The 22043-nt window shown below is 40.0% G+C and overlaps 1 protein-coding gene across 1 annotated transcript in view; it reads right to left on the minus strand.

Moving 5' to 3' along the window:
- plcd3b (phospholipase C, delta 3b) overlaps nucleotides 1-19374 on the minus strand; it is a 30750-nt gene extending 11376 nt beyond the window's left edge. The window contains exons 1-5 of the mRNA XM_060939782.1: nucleotides 19210-19374; nucleotides 10632-10790; nucleotides 5942-6170; nucleotides 4465-4594; nucleotides 3562-3787 (exon numbers count right to left, since the gene is read on the minus strand). Of these exons, the coding sequence (XP_060795765.1) occupies nucleotides 3562-3787; nucleotides 4465-4594; nucleotides 5942-6170; nucleotides 10632-10790; nucleotides 19210-19303 (838 nt within the window). The 5' untranslated portion in view covers nucleotides 19304-19374. The remainder of the gene's footprint in view (nucleotides 1-3561; nucleotides 3788-4464; nucleotides 4595-5941; nucleotides 6171-10631; nucleotides 10791-19209) is intronic.
- Nucleotides 19375-22043: the final 2669 nt, after the last annotated feature.

Below are 22043 nucleotides of genomic sequence, written 5' to 3' on the forward strand. Positions count from 1 at the left end.
ACATCTCAAAAAAGTTGGGACAAGGCCATGTTTACCACTGTGAGACATCCCCTTTTCTCTTTACAACAGTCTGTAAACGTCTGGGGACTGAGGAGACAAGTTGCTCAAGTTTAGGGATAGGAATGTTAACCCATTCTTGTCTAATGTAGGATTCTAGTTACTCAACTGTCTTAGGTCTTTTTTGTCGTATCTTCCGTTTTATGATGAGCCAAATGTTTTCTGTGGGTGAAAGCTCTGGACTGCAGGCTGGCCAGTTCAGTACCCGGACCCTTCTTCTATGCAGCCATGATGCTGTAATTGATGCAGTATGTGGTTTGGCATTGTCATGTTGGAAAATGCAAGGTCTTCCCTGAAAGAAACGTCGTCTGGATGGGAGCATATGTTGCTCTAGAACCTGGATATACCTTTCAGCATTGATGGTGTCTTTCCAGATGTGTAAGCTGCCCATGCCACACGCACTAATGCAACCCCATACCATCAGAGATGCAGGCTTCTGAACTGAGCGCCGATAACAACTTGGGTTGTCCTTCTCCTCTTTAGTCCGAATGACATGGCGTCCCTGATTTCCATAAAGAACTTCAAATTTTGATTCGTCTGACCACGGAACAGTTTTCCACTTTGCCACAGTCCATTTTAAATGAGCCTTGGCCCAGAGAAGACGTCTGCGCTTCTGGATCATGTTTAGATACGGCTTCTTCTTTGAACTATAGAGTTTTAGCTGGCAACGGCGGATGGCACGGTGAATTGTGTTCACAGATAATGTTCTCTGGAAATATTCCTGAGCCCATTTTGTGATTTCCAATACAAAAGCATGCCTGTATGTGATGCAGAGCCGTCTAAGGGCCCGAAGATCATGGGCACCTAGTGTGGTTTTCCGGCCTTGACCCTTACACGCAGAGATTCTTCCAGATTCTCTGAATCTTTTGATGATATTATGCACTGTAGATGATGATATGTTCAAACTCTTTGCAATTTTACACTGTCGAACTCCTTTCTGATATTGCTCCACTATTTGTCGGCGCAGAATTAGGGGGATTGGTGATCCTCTTCCCATCTTTACTTCTGAGAGCCGCTGCCACTCCAAGATGCTCTTTTTATACCCAGTCATGTTAATGACCTATTGCCAATTGACCTAATGAGTTGCAATTTGGTCCTCCAGCTGTTCCTTTTTTGTACCTTTAACTTTTCCAGCCTCTTATTGCCCCTGTCCCAACTTTTTTGAGATGTGTTGCTGTCATGAAATTTCAAATGAGCCAATATTTGGCATGAAATTTCAAAATGTCTCACTTTCCACATTTGATATGTTGTCTATATTCTATTGTGAATACAATATCAGTTTTTGAGATTTGTAAATTATTGCATTCCGTTTTTATTTACAATTTGTACTTTGTCCCAACTTTTTTGGAATTGGGGTTGTAACGGAAAAAAGAAAATAATTAACCTTACAAGATATGACTCAACCACATACTGATGTTATTCCATACATTTAGTGTCCATCAAAATGAGTAATATTTACTGGTGATAAATTTTGAACCAACATTACAATCAAGGTGTTTGTTATATAATAATAATAATAATAATAATAATAATAATAATAATAATAATTCTCTTTTCAGTAATTGTTAGTTTTAGGGTAACACTAAAGATTCAAGACTCCTTTATTGTCACTGCACCATACAGTACAGTGAAACTGAAGCACGTCGTCCAGTCAGTGTATTCAAACAAACATTTAGTATTAAGGGGGGGGGGGGGGGGGGGGGAGTCAGATCTGTACAAGATAAACATTCAAGTAAAAAGATAAACAAATCTATACAAGATAGATAGATAAGTAAAAAAAGATAAACATGTCTTTTCAAGAACTGCTTAAAAAAAGTAGTTCTATGTATCTAGGGTGTGACCTGTGATACAGCGGGTTATTGTACAGTAATAAGTGAATTTATTTTTTTCGCAGTCCAGTTTCCATCAAATCCTGCGCTCTGATTGGCTGGCAAGCAGGTCCGTATCCTACAGTACGGACCCCAGTTATGGACCCTGGTTACGGACCTCTGGTGACTCGCTCATTCACAACAACAACAAACATAGTAGCAATTTTTGTCAACATTTATTTTCACATTTCTCAGGAGAATAGCATTAATTTTACAGCATGGATAGCGATAATGACAGTCTTCACAGCGAAAGTAAGTTTTACTACCCTGAGGAAGACGAAATAAAAGAAAACATTTCAGGAGAAAGCTAAAAACCTGTAACTTGCTAATGCTGAGCAAAAACATGGCTGAATCCTGAATGACTCAATTTTGTATAACTAGGGGACTACATAGACGGCAAAATGTAGTTTTTTTCCTGCCATGGAAGTGCACTTGTATACTGATGAGGAAGCAATTTGCATTACAGCCGTGAATGAGGATTCAAAATGGCGGCTCGCCTCGGCTCAGTTTTCCCTTTCGGGCGCTCTCGTTTTCTGTTAGAATTTGGTAAAGAAAAAATAAATATATTATTTACCAGCTTAAGGTCGGTCCGTATGGTGAAATACCGTGACCTCGGCCCAGAGGGCCTCGGTCAGTACTTTCAAGACCTCGGTCACGGTATATCACGATACGGACCTCCCAGCTGGTAAATAACATATATGTATTGCACAGTTAGGTGTGATAATTGCACTTTTGCCCATGTTGACAGAGTGCAGTTGAGCAGGAACAATATAAATAAATAAATATAGGTGGTTGAGAAAATAAGGTTTATGTGGTTGTAAAAACATATACTATTCAGGTAAGACGTGGGCATGTAGAGGTGTAGACAGTTTGTGTTCAGTCCTGTTTCTGTCTGTACTGCTGGCATCTGTGCAGGTGACTGGCTTTGTTCAGTTCACGTATGCATCAATCAAACAGTTGATTTTTTTCTCTCCATCCCACTCATTCTCATTCATTCTCATTATCTCTAGCCACTTTATCCTTCTACAGGGTCGCAGGCAAGCTGGAGCCTATCCCAGCTGACTACGGGCGAAAGGCGGGGTACACCCTGGACAAGTCGCCAGGTCATCACAGGGCTGACACATAGACACAGACAACCATTCACACTCACATTCACACCTACGGTCAATTTAGAGTCACCAGTTAACCTAACCTGCATGTCTTTGGACTGTGGGGGAAACCGGAGCACCCGGAGGAAACCCACGCGGACACGGGGAGAACATGCAAACTCCACACAGAAAGGCCCTTGCCGGCCCCGGGGCTCGAACCCAGGACCTTCATGCTGTGAGGCGACAGCGCTAACCACTACACCACCGTGACGCCTCCATCCCACTCATTTTATCAAAATTTATTTTATATCATGTTGGATGCAGTGTGTTTTTAACACATCATATTTTAGTTTTTCTATCACGATGAGTCACATCACATCACTGGCTGAAATTACACTTCTCATTGACAAATCACCAGTGAACAAACCCCATTACAACGAACAGGAGCCAACAATATAATGACTTCCATAATACTGCAAAGTAATCAATAAACTCTTGCATGAGAAAGTGGAAAAACTGAGGCATGAAAGTGGGTGTGCTTGTTTTACCCCATTCGTTGAGTTCATAGCTGAGGATGAGACTCTGTGCATGGATAAGGGTGTTGTCTTCTCCTTGGTCTTTTAGAAAGTCACGCAGGTCCACCGTGGACAGCACACGGCCATTGGAGGAGTATTCCTGGAACACTGCATCTAGCTCGGGTCGACGCAACAGTTCACGACAAAACAGTTCAATCTCACTGTGGTCCAGGCGATTGTCTGCTGACCGGTCACATTTCTGTTATATATACACACAAACGCAAGTGAGTTAAAAATGTGCAAAGTCTATGAGGTGCTCTTTAGAAAGAGATTAACATGCACTGGCCCTTTCTTAAGTATCCTTCAACTCAAAATCCGTGATTTTTTAAATTGCTCTTTTTAATTGTATGGTTAATTAATATGATATCGACTGGCATTTGGATCAGATTTACAGTAATAACACATACTCTATCTTAGCATTCACAGTTGAATCTTCTGCCATACTTGCATCAAAAAAGAAGTTTTGGAGAGATATAAATAAGCTCAGTATGGGATGCCACGATGGTTTGAATCAGCAAATTAGTTCGATACTCAGAGCCTGCATGTTAGACAGCAGTTAATTATATTATATATTTTACAAATTGGGCTACTGTAATAAAAATCTGTTCTAAAAATACTAAAAACCTAGTGATCTCAATGAATATTTAAAATACTCAAATTCCATTCATGCCTCCGTGTGATGAAACTAGCTTGTTAGCTACATTTCAGCTGAAAATTATTCAGGAGTATTAATATTACTACATTGCTATAATACTGATTATAGCAAATTCTTTAGCATGTGGACTAACTAAAAAATGAATGAAAAATGTTCAACCTGACACTGGTCACTATACCACAGAAGTCGTCTAATCAAGAACAGTAGGAGAGCAATGTAACCTTGAACAATCTCAGGGCGTATTGCTCATCAAGGTCTATGTTGATCATCTGGAGGAGCGTCTGCACTTCTTCATAAGTCATCTTCCCATCCTGGTTTAAATCTGCCTGCCTTAGGTAGCCATGTATCCAGGTGAGAGCAGTCAAGGTTTAACACCCAAGCCATGTGAGGAACTCAACTGTGTTTTCATATAAACACAAAAATGTGTGCAAAATTGATTTATTAGCCATATATAACAACATTAAGACCTAACTGACTGTGTTCAAGTTGCATGTTGACTGCTGACTGTATGACCACAAAACCAACCAGACTGAGTACCTTGTGCTCAACTTAGCCACCAATATGCTCCCTATTAAAGAAACTCCATAAAGATGTTCTATTAGGTTACTTGTATTGTAAGAAGATGCTTGAGGCCCTTCTCTTGATATTGCCATTTGTAGTGCACTTTACTTTGATTATACATTGTGAAAGGCATACAGATCACTGTCATTTCATGTCGTCTGTTTATTAGCGTCTCAAAGCACGCCAAATGTCACACTGTATCAGATTTTGCTGTGTATGAGTATGAGTAAATGAGCATGATATTGAGTGGATACCTATTACCAGTATTGGTATCGATGCATCCCTGTCATGGACTCCTGACCTTTTGATCAGTAACACAGAGTCTTAACACTTGGATGTTGCAACTTGCAAAAAAAAAAATTTCTGAAGGTCAGTGCATGAAGATTTATACAGAAAATATCAGAGTGAGCAATGCAGCAGGCAGGAAGATGAACCATCTGCTTTTACTGCGAATGCACACAGAAATTTAGCGCTAACGGGATATAGCCCACATTACCGTGTTCATTAACATAATATATCCAGTTTGACAGCGAAAAATGTGTCTCATTTACTTAGGGAATTAAGAAGCAGCAGTGCTCTAAAGACAACATGGATCTTTGTCTCAGCAGCAGGATGGACAGTCTGGTAGGTTTAAGACAAAACAGATAAGCCACACTGACTTTAAGGTGTGACCTCACTATGCATATTTTATTAAATAGTGCAGTGATTCTCAAACTGTGGTACGCGTACCACTAGTGGTACGCGGGCTCCATTCTAGTGGTACGCCAAAGAATCACTTAATTAAATATAAATAAAATTTAAAAAATAAAATAAAACGTGAAATACTATCCATAATATCCGAATGGATGAAAATATCTTATCAACTGATGACAAGAAAATGAAAGGAGATACAAATTAAGTTAATAATTTTAAAAAGTTTGCAAGTGCTTCTGGGTAGCCATACGGCTGTATTTTAATGTTGGTCATTATGGTGGTACTTGGAGAGCCAAGTATTTTCTGAGGTGGTACTTGGTGAAAAAAGTTTGAGAACCACTGAAATAGTGTATTAAGAAATAAAAAGCAAATCAATCATGTGTTATTTAATCTTTAATAATGACTATCTGTTGATTTGGCAAGTTGAATACTGTTGAAGGATATTGGTCAAGTTTCTCGGTATGACTCATGTTGTTGATTCGGTCTTGCAGGATGCAGATCCCCCGAGCCCAGTGCTGGGCTTCCTCTATACTTTGACATTGCAAGTCCAAACTCTTCTTCCCGCCCTTAAAGATGATAGTCAGACACTGTTCCTCAGGGACAGAGCCAGCCAGCCTGCGCAGGGTCTCTGACTGACAGCCCTCACGCACACACTCCACCTCCATTACCGAGACTGAGGACAGACACAGCACACAAACAGCGTCAAACTATTTTAGTTAGGAAACAGCTCAAATATACTACGCCAAGCAAATATTTGCAATCACACAAATATAAATAAAAGAAGTAGATAAATAATAGTCAAAAGAAACACGGGCTTACAGGATTACCAGTCATGTTGATGTAGTCAAGGAACAAACACTGGAAAATGGATAAACAGGACAAACCTCTATATTTGCTTATATTTACTGTATTTCCTCCTTTAGACATACAAACACACAAACATGCATCCATCTGCAGAATATGAATCATTCTGTTGGACCTTACCATTTGATTAGCTAGTAATTCATAATAAATATGGATGTTCAGTGAAAAAATGAGTGGATCTTTGGACTCCTGTCCCACAGACCACTGTAACCACAGGAAATCTGCTCAGTCAAAAATATCTGACAGAGAATCCTTTCTCTCCTAATACCAGCAGAACACATGATGACAGTGAACCGGAAAGAAGCTACAGCTCTCACTTGCTAGATTACTATAATTCTCCTTTCATTCCCCATTTACTGGCTAAAACAGATAGCAGATAAGCAGAGTATAAACAAACAATGGATCGACAGGGATGTATCTGCTGCTGACAAGTTTGTTTTTTCTTGTTAGAAATTTGTATGTCTGAAATACACTTAGTATATGACAGATTTATGATCTTGACCTTGTTTGGATCAATTTCATGAATCAATTAATCTGCTGGTTACAATGATAATTGCATATAAATCCAAACAGTCAACCACTCTTTCTTGACATATCATGCTAACAGTAATCTTGGCCAAACGGACAGATGGACGGATGGACGGATGGATGGATGGCAAACATTTTAGACGGCCAGAAAATGAGGCTAGAGTTTCTGAACATGAAAGCTAAATAACATCTCTATAGAACAAACAGGAAGGGCGCTATTAAAGAAAAACTATCTCAGACATTTGACCTTGCTGTGCCTTTGACCTGATGGAGACATAAAAAGGTACTACATAAATTATATTTGAATTATATGCTAACTATTTTTTTATTTTCACAAAATTGGTGGAACAGTATCAGGCTGAAGCTCAATAATTCTCAAAAACTTGCTTACATTTGTCAACAATGTCCACCCAATATGGGGAAGAACAAGAGTACTCAAGATTACTTAAGAATGTCTACAACAGGTGAAAATCTAAAGGGGTTGTGTTAAATTCAAATAACTGTTTCTCAAGAACTGCATCCAAAAATCTGACTGAGCTGAGATTTGGCATATTATATCCTTGTTCTAATTGTCAAACACCGTCTTCTTCAGATGAGGTCTGGAAAACAAGAAGTTCTTGATCTCATTGATATTTTCGTGTTTATTTTACATTGCTTTTTTTGTAGAATAATAAATTAGGGGAGGAAAACTCAAGTAAAACTAAAGTATTATTAATTAGACTCAAAAAAAGTTCCATTAGAGTGAACCATGTACTCAAATACTGTAGGGTCATTCCATGTCAATTCACACAAATGCCCAAAACCTCCCCAGTGACACCTCTTCAATTTGCCTTATTTTTATTTTCTTAGTGCCTTATGATGTCAAATGAAAGAATCCAAAATTTTAGCTTCCTAGCTCGAACGTTTTTTGAGTTATAGCCCTTCAAACTTTGGGTGCCACGCCCACTTTTGGGGTCCGGGAATTGCGCACTTAATTTGCAAGCATTTTTGAAGGCCCATATTTTTTGTTCTAAGGGGGATAAAGACCTGTAAATTGCTATATCTATGTATTCTGGCCCTGTCTATCAGATTCTGCACCTAAAAATAGCACAAGTTTACTAACTTTATAGATATTAACCCCTTAAAAGTGGATATTTTAATGACACAATTTTTTTGAGATTTTGGGGGTCCATATCTTGGAAAGTTTTTACGTTGATGGGGTTTCAACTGATTTATCATCATATTTGGGAACTCTACTGTGTACTTAGAGAGTTTCAGGGCACTCAGAGCTTTGGTGGGAGTACAGGAGGGCCCCAAATATGGCTTCGGGACAAAATTACCATTTGGTACACCCTACTTCAGGCCATTAGTTGGCCATGTGGGCACATGATGACTGGAATTAACCTTTAACCCTATCAACAGACACCTTTTATCAAACTTTTAAGCCAATAAAAACTTTGATTATCCAACTCCTTCAATATAAACTAAGCATTTGTATATGGTACTATTTTTGCATATTACAATTACAAGGGATAAACCCTTTCCCTTAGCATATAATTTTCCCCACATGAGTGGCTAGGGGCCCCTTCCCCTTTTCTTGAAAAAAAAAACCTGATGAGTCTAGGTTTAACTTCCAGATCGGATGTCAGAACAAATGTAGTCAAGCAACCAGGATGTTTTTCTTGGGATCATCCCCTTGTTTGCATCTTTCCCTTTCCTGTTTGAAAGATGCATTTAACTATTAAGTGTATAGTGGTCAGAGTTTGGTTGGATACAGGGAAAGGTGTCAAATGTAAAAAAAAAAACAGCATCGTGAAACAGCCAGGAAAGGGTTTATCCCTTGTAGTTGTCAATATAACTAATGGGGTATTGGGTATAAATAATCTTCCCATAGATTAAAATCACTATATGGGTGTGCTTTTACTACCTTAAACATGAACAGGCAGTCAAAACAACAGTTGACCTACTTTCCGGACTTAGAGTTTTTCAGAAAATATGCAAAAATAGTACCATATACAAATGCTTAGTTTATATTGAAGGAGTTGGATAATCAAAGTTTTTATTGGCTTAAAAGTTTGATAAAAGGTGTCTGTTGATAGGGTTAAAGGTTCATTCCAGTCATCATGTGCCCACATGGCCAACTAATGGCCTGAAGTAGGGCGTACCAAATGGTAATTTTGTCCTGAAGCCATATTTGGGGCCCTCCTGTACCCCCACCAAAGCTCTGAGTGCCCTGAAACTCTCTAAGTACACAGTAGAGTTCCCAAATATGATGATAAATCAGTTGAAACCCCATCAACATAAAAACTTTCTAAGATATGGACCCCTGAAATGTTAAAAAAAATTTGTCATTAAAAAAATCCACTTTTAAGGGGGGTTAATATCTCTAAAGTTAGTAAACTTGTGCTATTTTTAGGTGCAGAATCTGATAGACAGGGCCAGAATACATAGATATAGCAATTTACAGGTCTATATCCCCCTTAGAACAAAAAATATGGGCCTCCAAAAATGCTTGCAAATTAAGTGCGCAATTCCCAGACCCCAAAAGTGTACGTGGCACCCAAACTTTGAAGGGCCAAAATTCAAAAACCGTTCCAGCTAGGAAGCTAAAATTTTGGATTCTTTCTTTTGACATCATAAGGCACTAATAAAATAAATATCAGGCAAATTGAAGAGGTGTCACTGGGGAGGGTGTGTGAATTGACATGGAATGACCCTGTAACAAGACTACATGTAGTTTATTACTTTCCTCCCCTGGTGTGCACATGTATAGTCTGTCTTGCCCACATCACAAAATAACATCACTGACTACAAGCAATTGAAGACCAGGTTTCTATGTACAGGCTGCACTGCTTCCAGGGCAATGATTACCCTTCATATAACCCATATGGAACAAACCAGAAAAAGGAAGGCCAAACTCTTCCCACCCCATCATAACCTCTAATTAGTTGAGCGCAACTTACAGGCCTGGTTGAGATACCCCCCTGTTTGAGCTACAAATAGACGAGCCCTGTAATAACAGTCAGCACTGTGGAACAGTAGACCTGCCTACTGCAGTGTTTGCACACCCATAATTCAGAGGTATATTTAAAACTCCACCTTACTGAAAAGAGCTCTCATACTGCACACTTACAAAACTGTGGTGCTGTTGAACCCAGTAATGTCTTCCCCTCCTCTCCTGACCACTGTTTGGTCCTAGTTAGAAAGTTAATCTTTATCAATAATTAAATTCTTAAGACTCCATGAGGAATGATCTGGGACCACTGTACTCTGTCCTGCCAAGCCCGCTCAAGGCTACTGTCTGTCCTGGTTCCCCCTTGGTGGAATGACTTTCCCCATCAAGGTCAGAACTGCCGACTCCCTGACCACCTTCAGGCACAGACTGAAGACTCACCTCTTTGGGCTGTATCTCTCCCCTGCTTCCTTGCCCACTGTGTAACTGTGTTTTGGTCTTGACCAACCCAGGTTGTGTACAGTCTAGCCTGGGGTTAGCTGTTTTGAGTTGTTTAGTTATACTGTATATGGTTGGTTTGTTTCCTTGGCTGTTTGAGTATTGGGATTTCAACAGAATATTACACTAGGTATTGCTGTCACTTGTTCAGTTGGCACTAGAACTTTCTTGTCTAGAAGTTCAGCACTTTGTGTACCTGACTTTTGCACTAGTTGTACATTGCTCTGGATAAGAGCGTCTGCCAAATGCCATGTGATGTAATGTAATGTACACAAGCCCCATTGCCTAGTAGCCCTTGGTAGATGGACTTACAGGTTTTGGTCTTGCTGAAGGTACCATTGGATTCACAACGCACTGTGACACCATCATCCTGTAGCTTAAGCATGCATCTCCTCTGCCAGCGAGGGGAACGCAGCTTTAACATGATGGAGCCTTGCAGCATTGTTTGTACATCTCTGTCATCCTGGACACCTGAGAGAGAGAGAGAGAGAGAGAGAGAGAGAGAGAGAGAGAGAGAAAGAGAGAGAGAGAGCGGGCCTTTTACATCTGGCACTTTGCCAACCACATTTTGATAAAGGACGGTGAAAAAGAAAGGCTTTTAAATAGGCTTACTTAAATTGCTCACAAGCCCGGAAGCTTGCCAGGAGTCCCACATGCTTAGTAAAATCTATCACAGAAAAGACTTAGAGAACTAATTAGATTGTTTGTTTTATTTCTATTTATGAATGAAGTTATGATAGTCTGATGTGTGCAGTGCAAATGAAGTGGTATCAGTGGTTATGTTGTTCAGCAAAGAATTACGATTGATGCCTTGGATGTTGCATAATGTTCCACAAAAAGTAATCTGCAACATAATCAGTTGAAGAATGTCCAAAAGCCCTCTTCAGTTCACTCCATAATTGTTCTTCTAAACAGCAACTTAAAAATTTTTAGTACAACTTCAACAACAAAATATCAATCATGGCTTAGTCCAGATCTATTTTATTAACTAAAACCATGTCAGTTGAAAACCATTATGGTGCTTTTAGGTGAAAGTGCCTGGCATTCTTTGGTCCTTATCTCATGCTCCATTATAACAGCACAACGTGACATCTTTCAGCTTGAACCTCTCAGAGTGAAGCAAGCCTTTAAAATGTTCAGTGTATTTCCTACTATCTGAAATCACACAATTAATCCTTCTATCAAAAATCTGTACTGTCAGAATGAATAGACTGGAACATATTCTGAAGTTCTCTGAGGAACATGAATTGTGTGAGTTGACACACATGGCATAATTATTCAACTCCAACATACCATACCTTGTTTTTGGTGTTGTTTAAAAACATGGTACAAATGTACCCATGACTTAAAGCTTAATCACTGTGCCCTGAACATACAGTGCTTTGCAAAAGTATTCATCCCTCTTGGTGTTTGTCCTGTTTTGTTGCATTACAAGCTGGAATTAAAATGGATTTTTGGGGGGTTAGCACCATTTGATTTACACAACATGCCTACCACTTTAAAGGTGCACATTGTTTTTTTTTTATTGTGAAACAAACAATAATTCAGATGAAAAAACAGAAATCTGGAGTGTGCATAAGTATCCCCCCCCCCCAAAAAAAGTCAATACTTTATAGACCCACCTTTTGCACTGTAAAAAATTATTTGTTGTTTTAATTTAAAAAAGTTAGTGCAAGGGTTGCCTTAAGGGCTGCCTTAAAATTTTGAGTTCACTGAAATTAATATAGTAAGTTCACAACAATTTAACTTACTATGTGAATTCCAGTGAACTCAAAATTTTAAGGCAGCCCTTGCACTAACTTTTTTAAGTTAAAACAACAAATTTTTTTTTTACAGTGTGCTATTACAGCTGCAAGTCTCTTGGGGTATGTCTCTATTAGCTTAGCACATCTAGCCACTGGGATTTTTGCCTATTCCTCAAGGCAAAACTGCTCCAACCCCTTCAAGTTAGATGGGTTGTGTTGGTGTACAGCAATCTTCAAGTTATGCCATAGATCAGGGGTGGCCAACCAGTTGGAGACCAAGAGCCACATTTTTTACTTTATTACCGCAAAGAGCCACATCATACACATGGGCACACGAACATCACCCATCTCTTCCTCTCTCTCTCTCTCACACACACACACACACACACACACACACACACACACACACACACACACACACACACCTCTGCTCAGCCAGATTAATAGTAAATGTCACACACCAACATATTTACTCCTACAGTACTAAGACCACAGGCTGAGGCCAGTCATTTTTAACAATGAACATTGTGTGCACTTACTATGCATGCTGCTTAGTGGGACTCATGGCATTACCAAAAAAAAGCCACACCATACACATGACCGCACATGAACATCGCCCCCCCTCGCGCTCTCTCTCTCTCTCACACAGACACACACGCTCACGCACCTCTGCTTAGCCAGATTAATAGTAAATGTCACACGCCAACATGAGAGAAATTTACTCCTTCAGTCAGTACTAATACCACAGGCCAGTCATTTACAGCAATCAATATTGTGTGCACTTACTATGCATGTTGCTTAGTGGGACTTCTGACATTCCTTGCCTTGAACAATCCTCTTCAAATCTGGCTTGTATTCCGTCGTTGCCACTCGAAGCAGTTCTTTCACATGGGTTTCAGTCAGAACAGAACGATGCTTTGACTTCACATGTTTCATGGTAGAGAACACAGACTCGCAGACGTATGTTGACCCAAACATTGACAGTATCTTAAGCGCAGCCCGTTTCACATTCGGGTATTTTTCCAGTGGCACACTTTTCCAAAACTCAATGGTGCCTTCCCTCAAAACAGGTTTCAGTTGGTCTTCCTCACGAAGATCGATCATCTCCAACTCAGCCGCAGCCTCATCTGTGATTAGCGGGGCTTTCAAACAGTCCATCTCCGCATTGAATGGGTCGACGAGGAACGTAACCTGTGGCCTTTTCAGTTGTATATCACGGAACCGGGTTACAAAGCTTTCGTGCAGGTTTTCAATTAGTGTTGCATATCTGGCTCCTTGCTTATTCAGGGAGGCGGGAAGCTTTGAAATGAGGTAATGACGACTGACATATAAGGCAGAATGGCTTGCCATTACGTTCAACAAAAAAGTATAAACTCTCCCACTCTGTTAAAAATGTCCTATGTTCATCTTCATATTTTCGTTTTGCTGTGCATTTTTTCATTGCCATTTTGAGAGGCTACTTGACACAAGATACACCTTGCCCAAAAACTTAGCGATTATCTCACGCACATGCGCATTTGAAATGACCTGAAAATACCGTAATATACCCAAGCAAAGCAAAGATGCATTTGACGAAAATACCATACTGAACTCAAGCAAAGCGCACACGCACATAAAAAAAAACACAAACACAAACTTCGATATGAACGTAAGAGCCGCATGACACCGGGCAAAGAGCCGCATGCGGCTCGCGAGCCGCGGGTTGGCCACCCAAGCCATAGATTCTCAATTGGATTGAGGTTTGGGCTTTGATTAGGCCAGTCCAAGACATTTAAATGTTTTCCTTTAAACCACTCCAGTGTAGCTTTAGCAGTATGTTTAGGGTCATTGTCCTGCTAGACCGTGAACCTTCATCCCAGTCTCAAACCTCTGGCTGACTCAAACAGGTTTTCCTCCAGAATTGCCCTGTATTTAGTGCCATCCATCTTTCCTTCAGTCCTGACCAGCTTTCCTGTCCCTGCAGATGAAAAACATCCCCACAGCATGATGCTGCCACCACCATGCTTCATTGTAGGGATGGTGTTCTCAGGGTGTTGGGTTTGCGCCACACATGGCATTTCCCATGATGGCCAAAAAGTTACATTTTTTGTCTCATTTGACCAGAGAATCTTTTTCCATGTGTTTGGGGAATCTGCCACATGCTGTTGGGCAAACCCCAAATGTGATTTTTTAAGCAATGACTTTTTTCTGGCCACGCTTCCATAAAGCCCCACTCTGTGGAGTGTATGGCTTAAAGTGGTCCTATGGACCGATACTCCCATCTCCACTGTGGATCTTTACAACTCCCTCAGCGTTACCGTTGGTGTCTTTGTTGCATCTCTGATTAATGCCCTCCTTGCCTAGTCTGTCAGTTTTGGTGGGTAGCCTTCTTTTGTCAGGTTTGTAGTGGTGCCACTTTCTTTCCATTTTGCTATAATGGATTTAATGGTGCTCCCTGGGATATTCAAAGTTAACCCAACCCTGATCTATACTTCTCCACAACTTTGTCTCTGACCTGTTTGGAGTGCTCCTTGGTTTTGATGTTGCTTGCTTAGTAGTGTAGCAGAGTCAGGGTCTTTACAGAACAGGTTGATTTATACAGACATCATGTGACACTTTGATTGCACACAGGTGGATCTTAATCAACTACCGTAATTATGTGACTTATGAAGTGAATTGGTTGGACCAGCTCTTATTTAGGGGTTTCATATGAAAGGGGGTGAATACTTATGTACACTCCAGATTTCTGTTTTTTCATCTGAATTATTGTTTGTGTCACAATAAAAAAAAAACAATGTGCACCTTTAGAGTGGTAGGCATGTTGTGTAAATCAAATGGTGCTAACCCCCCAAAAATCCATTTTAATTCCAGCTTGTAATACAACAAAACAGGACAAACACCAAGGGGGATGAATACTTTTGCAAGGCACTGTACACTGCCCCAGTGTCATCTGTAACCATTCTGTTCTCTATATGTGGAAAAAAACAGATATGGTGATACAAAACATTCAGTCTTCTTCTTTCGGCTGCTCCTGTTAGAGGTCGCCATCTTTCCAATTTATGATCCGCATATTTGATTTGGCATATTTTTTTATTTATTTATTTTTTTACACTTGATGCCTTTCTTGACACAACCCTCCCCAATCTATCCAGGCTTGGAACCAGCACTAAGTATGCACTGGCTTGTCTAACCCCAGTGGTTGGGTATTTTTTTACCTAATCTGTATGTTTTTGGACTGTGGGAGGAACCCAGAGCATCTGGAGCAAACCCACACAGACATAGGGAGAACATGCAAACTTCACACAGAAAGGCCCCTATCAGCCATGAGATTTGAACCCAGAACCTTCTTGCTGTGAGGCAACAGTGCTAACCACTACACCACCATGCTCCCCACAAAATATTCAGTCTGCTTGTAATATTTGTGAGAGGTTTTGGTGTATTTCCAGGTGAACGTTTGTCCACTTTCTGTTCTGGAACAGGAAGCCTTCTTCAGGTTCCCTTCACGGCTCAGTGCTTACTGATACCGCAGTGCAGACAAATGAGATGGAGCTAACAACATTTTACAAGACAATATTGAAAAGAAAGTGTCATACACAATACAACTAAAAATAATACATTTGAGCATTACTGTTCGACTGCTGTACCAGTTAACTATGTCATTGTATCAATAAGACATTGTCATATACTGTATACTGTTTATACACATTCTTGCTCATACTGTATGTAGCTTACTCATTCAATATTATACCTCTATTCCATTACTCTTCCTCCTTTAAACCCTAACACACATCTATTAACTTCTTAAGGCGGAGGAGGCTGGGAGATGTGGCTCACCCAGATGAACGCACCCAAAATTAATCAAAAATAGTTCCACAATTATCAGGTCAGTATACATAATGTTGGTCTCTATGGGTAAGTAAAACCTCAGAAAATATATTTCCAGTATCAGTAACATTGTGACTGTTACTATACCTGAGTAAACTGTGATAAACCAAAGGAGAAATTTACACTTTTTATTTTTGTCTAAAGTTTATTCTAGATTAGACAGTAGCTGACACCATGATAACAATGGTCCCATGCACAAAGATGCCACTTTTTTCCATTCAGCAACTCCTTGACTACAAGTGGACAAAAAAAAACATAGAAATACCACAAAGTACATATAGACGTGGACAAATTTGTCGGTACCCTTCCATGAAAAAAAAAGAACCCACAACTATCTCTGAAATGACTTGAAGCTGATAAAAGTTAATGGCATCCATCATTGTTTATTCCATGTTTAACACAAATCAGACTTTGATCAATTTTGATTTTTGATTCAACTGAATATTTTACATAACAAAAGAAATGAAAATAGTATGGACAAAAATTATGGTACCCTTAACTTGATATTTTGTTGCACAATGTTTAGCAGCAATCGCTGCCAACAAGCAATCTCTGTAGCTCTCAATGAGACTTCTGCATCTGCCAACAGGTAGTTTGGCCCACTGTTCTTGAGCAAACTGCTCCAGCTGTCTCAGGTTTGAAGGGTGCCTTCTCCACATTGCATATTTCAGCTCTTTCCAGAGATGTTCGATAGGATTCAGATCAGGGCTCATAGAAGGCCACTTCAGAACAGTCCAATGTTTTGTTCTTCACCATTCTTGGGTGCTTTTAGCTGTGTGTTTTGGGTCTTTTATCCTGTTGGAGGACCCATGACCTGCGACTGAGACAGAGCTTTCTGACGCTGGGTAGTATGTTTCACTCTAGAATGCCTTGATAGTCTTGAGATTTCATTGTGCCCTGCACAGATTCAAGGCACCCCACAGCAAAGCAACCCCAAATCATGATCAAGCTTCCTCCATGTTTTACAGTAGATTTGGTGTTCTTTTCTTTGAAAGCTTCATTTTTTCTTCTCTGGACATAAAGCTGATGTGACTTGCCAGTAAGCTTAAGATTTGTCTCATCTGTTCAAAGGACAGGCTCCCAGGAACTTTCTGGCTTGTCAATATGCATTTTCATAAACTCCAGTCTGGCTTTTTTAGTTTTTCTTTCAACAATGGCGTCCTCCTGGGTCTTCTTCCATGGAGCCTGCTGTCGCTCAAAAAGTGACGGATGGTGCAATCAGACATTGATGTACCTTGTCCTTGGAGTTTAACTTTTATCTCTTTGGAAGTTGTCCTTGGCTCTTTTTCTACCATTGGCACGATCCTTCTGTACAATCTGTGGTCGACTTTCCTCTTTTAGTCACGTCCAGGAAGGTTGGCTCCAGTCCCAGGGCACTTAAACTTATTAACAATATTTTGCAACTGTAGTCACAGGAACATCAAGCTGCTTGGAGCTGGTCTTATAAGTCTTTGCCTTTAATATGCTTGTCTATAATTTTCTTTCTGATCTCCTCAAACAACTCTCTCCTTTGCTTTCTCTGGTCTATGTTCAATGTGGTGCACATGACGATACCAAACGGTAGAGTGATGACTTTTCTCCATTTTAATACACTGAATGACTGATTAAAAGATTGAACACATGCGTGACACTAATTAAAGAAAACAGTTAGTTTGAAATATCACTATAATCCAGTTATTTATAATCTTTTCTAGGAGTACCAACAAAATCTGTCCAGGCTATTTTAGAATATCTTTGTAAAATGAACAATTAATCATTTCTTTGCACACTTTTTTTTTTTTGCTTTACTCTATGACATACCAAAAGTGTGCAAGTATACATAACAAAATTTCTTTTAATTTCATTACTTTTCAGGAGGAATAAAGCATTGTTTCAACGAGCTGTAAGGGTTCCAACAAAGTTGTCCATGTCTGTAGTGACTACAAAAGTTTTAGTAAGGACAGAACTTACCAAATCAGCATTTTTTAAAAAACTTTTTACCAGACATCAATTATAGTAGCGTTCTATTGCACATGGTACCAGGTCTGTAGGGTTTAAGAAATCTCATCTCATTATCTCTAGCCGCTTTATCCTGTTCTACAGGGTCGCAGGTAAGCTGGAGCCTATCCCAGCTGACTACAGGTGAAAGGCGGGGTACACCCTGAACAAGTCGCCAGGTCATCACAGGACTGGTTTAAGAAATTAATTATCTTATTTATTTTAGGTTTATCTATCTATCCATTTTCCTGGATTCTGTAAACAGTCCAACGTCACCTGTTTTGTATGTTTCATGTGCACTCACCAAAACAATTTCCTCATCTCATCTCGATTATCTCTAGCCGCTTTATCCTGTTCTACAGGGTCGCAGGTAAGCTGGAGCCTATCCCAGCTGACTACGGGTGAAAGGCGGGGTACACCCTGGACAAGTCACCAGGTCATCACAGGGCTGGTTTAAGAAATGAATTATCTTATTTATTTTAGGTCTATCTATCTATCTATCTATCTATCTATCTATCTATCTATCTATCTATCTATCTATCTATCTATCTATTTTCCTGGATTCTGTAAACAGTCCAACGTCACCTACTTTATATGTTTCATGTGCACTCACCAAAACAATTTCCTGTACGTGTAAAAAATAAATTTATTTTGATTAACTCCCTCCCTCCCCTAGGAACCCCAAAAGTGCTTATTTCAGAGGGTTATAAATAAGTAAATGTGTGCAAATGTCAATAATGGAAGCCATGGCCCAATGATTAGAGAAGCATCTCTGGGACCAGAAGGTTGCTGGTTCAATTCCCTGGACCAGCAGGAATGCCAGAAGTGCCCCTGAGCAAGGCACCTAACCCCAGGCTGCTCTGGGTATATTGTATGTTGCTCTGGATAAGCGCGTCTGCTAACTGGCAGTCATGTAAATGTTTTCTAGCTTTTCAGTACACTGATAATGACTGATGGTTAAGCACCACTGTAACACTCCTGACAGTCCTTTAAATAAATAAATAAATAAATAACATAATTTGATGTCTTTCCAGATATGTTGGCTATTAATGGACCAAGTATTTTACTTCAACTTGGCATTCACAACACTAAACTACTGTGCTTATAGTTCCTTTACTCTCAACTCTGTGCAATGAATGAAATCCTCTGATATACTGGTTTAAAGCTCTTGGTTTATTATAGGCTTTAATAATACACCACCTTATGGTGTAAATAATAATAATAATAATAATAATAATAATAATAATAATAATGTGTGCCCTAGGCTGTGAGTTGAGTGTGTGCTGTCTTTTTCCTTTTCCTACCTAAATTCCTCAGAGGCTGCTGTGCTTTAGGATGAGCGGCTCCCCTGCCTCCCTCCCTGTGCCCGGCCTTTGCTTTGTCCTCGCTGCCCAGCATCACACTTCTGCCGCCTGACCGCTTTTCAGCAGCTCTTCCTCCTTCCTGTGAGCTTGAGCGTCCTTGGCCTATATTCCCGACTGACTCTCGCAAAAAAAGACACCACTGATTTATTTTCCCCGTTTTATAAGCAGCACTTGCCGCATTTATCCGAAATATCGGAGGCCCCGCCCATGTCTGGTGACGCAACGAGCGGAAGACGCACAGTGCAATCCGATTACCACCGAGAAGCAGGACGAGTTACAGAGCGCTGCTTCAGGAGCATGTTGAGCACACTGATGTGCTTTTCCCCACATAACGTAGCAAGTGGCGGCTTGTCTGTTTGAAAAATAATTAATTATATGGCAAAATCTTCTGTTTTCAGGATATAAACTACCCAAGGTTTTCCTAAATCCAAATCTGTTCAGGAGCAAGATAGGTGGCCTGTTTACACATAACCAATATCCTGTTTAAAACAAACAGTCAGAAATGTAAATAATATTAAACACGTCCTATTCAACCTATTCGGGTATTTATTTATTTGTGGTTGCGTATTTTAAATGCTTTTTTTTTTAAAAAAAGATAATAACTAGACATTATGCAGGAACCAAATTTTGTTCAGCATTTTAATGCAATGCTACCCTCTCATGGCCGAATGAAGAATTACATCTCCCCCATGGTCTCAGCAATAAAACCCTGATGTTATTCTGACTACAAAAAGCTCCCAGGGAACCAAAACCCTGAAAAAAATTAAGTATTAAGATTTAAGTATCTCATCTCATTATCTCTAGCCACTTTATCCTGTTCTACAGGGTCGCAGGCAAGCTGGAGCCTATCCCAGCTGACTACGAGCGAAAGGCGGGGTACACCCTGGACAAGTCGCCAGGTCATCACAGGGCTGACACATAGACAACCATTCACACTCACAGTCAATTTAAAGTCATCAGTTAACCTAACCTGCGTGCCTTTGGACTGTGGGGGAAACCAGAGCACCCGGAGGAAACCCACATGGACACAGGGAGAACATGCAAACTCCACACAGAAAGGCCCTCGCCAGCCCCGGGGCTCAAACCCAGGACCTTCTTGCTGTAAGGCGACAGTGCTAATCACTACACCACCGTGCCACCCTAGATTTAAGTATGTTCATCAGAAACTTATTTGAATTAAATTAATTCTCTGAATATTTCAACGAGCAAAGCATTACCCAGATTACTTGCAAATTTCATCTGGTAGCTTACAGAAACAGTGGAACAGTTTAAAAAACTACTCACCTGAAAATGCCCATTTCTACTGTTAGGACAATAATTTAAATTAAAAAAAGTGAACACCAAGTGGAACTGTTACAAACTTGCCTGGAAGAAGACCCAAGTTTATTTTGCTTCCACGTACAGTGAAGAGGATGGTAAGAGAGATGAAAACAAAACAAAAACAAACAAACAAAACACACCAAGGATTACTGTTGATGAATTACAAGGAAAAAGTAAAATCTTGGGGTTTCCAAGTCTCCAAAACCACCATCAGACGCTACCTCCATGCCAACAGATTATTTGGAAGGTTTGCCAGAAAAAAAGCCTTTTCTGTCAGTTAACCACAAACATAAGCACCTGAAGTTTGTGAAACGCTACTACAACTTTGACTGGAACCGTGTTCTATGGTCTGATGGAACAAAAATGGAGCTTTTTGTCAATAAACACTGAAGGTGGATTTGGCGTTAAAAGAAGGATGGCTATAAAGAAAATAACCCAATCCTGACTGTAAAATATGGTGGAAGTTCTGTGATATTTTGGGGCTGTTTTCCTCCAAAGCCCCTGGAATCCTTGTTGGGGTACATGGCATCATGGACTCCATGAAATACCAGGATATTTTAAACCAAAATCTGGCTGCCTCTGCCAGGAAACTAAAACTGGGTCGTCACTGGATCTTCCAGCAGGACAATGATCCAAAGCATATGTTCAAATCAACATAAAAATGGTTCACTGACCACAGAATCAAGCTTCTGCCATGGCCATCTCAGTCCCCTGACCTGAACCCTTTGAAAACCTGTGGGGTGAGCTGAAGATGAGAGCACACAAGAGAGGGCCTTGGACCCAAAATGATCTGGAGAGATTGTGTAAAGAGGAAAGGTCTCAGATGCCTTGCTCTGTATCTCCAACCTTATAAAATGTTATAGGAGAAGACTCAGTGCTGTCTTACTGGCAAAGGAAGGTTGTATAAAGTATTCAATCCAGGGATGCCAATAATAGTGCTACATGTATTTTTGTTGAAAATAATTATTTCTTGATGAGGGATTTGCTTTTATCTGAATAAATTTATTTCAATTAAAGGTGGGATTTTTCTCATTTTTTCAGTATGAGATGCAGCTACTTCACCAAAAGGTGGATTTTCCCCCCAACCCTTTTTACTAACCTACTGTATAAATGTGTAGATATGAAAGATGTGTCTGTTCTATTATGCCATCTAGTGGTGAAAGCCACGGGTTATCACACCACAAAAATATATACACACTGTCAGAAATAGGGGTACAGTAGGAGTCCTTTTCTGTATCCCAAGGTACAGTCTACACTAATGTACCCCTTAGGGCTCATTATTAGACCTCAAGGTAACTATGTGTACCTTTTTAGGGCCAAAAAGGTACATATATGTTCCTAAGCAGTATATAAAGGGTACAAATAAATACCTGAGAGGGTACTACGCCAGTGACAAGCCATTGTACCCCTAAAGGTACAATAATGTACTTTATTTTCTGAGAGTATAGGCTTTG

This window comes from Neoarius graeffei, chromosome 14, assembly GCF_027579695.1.
Source record: "Neoarius graeffei isolate fNeoGra1 chromosome 14, fNeoGra1.pri, whole genome shotgun sequence".
NCBI classification, from domain to species: domain Eukaryota; kingdom Metazoa; phylum Chordata; class Actinopteri; order Siluriformes; family Ariidae; genus Neoarius; species Neoarius graeffei.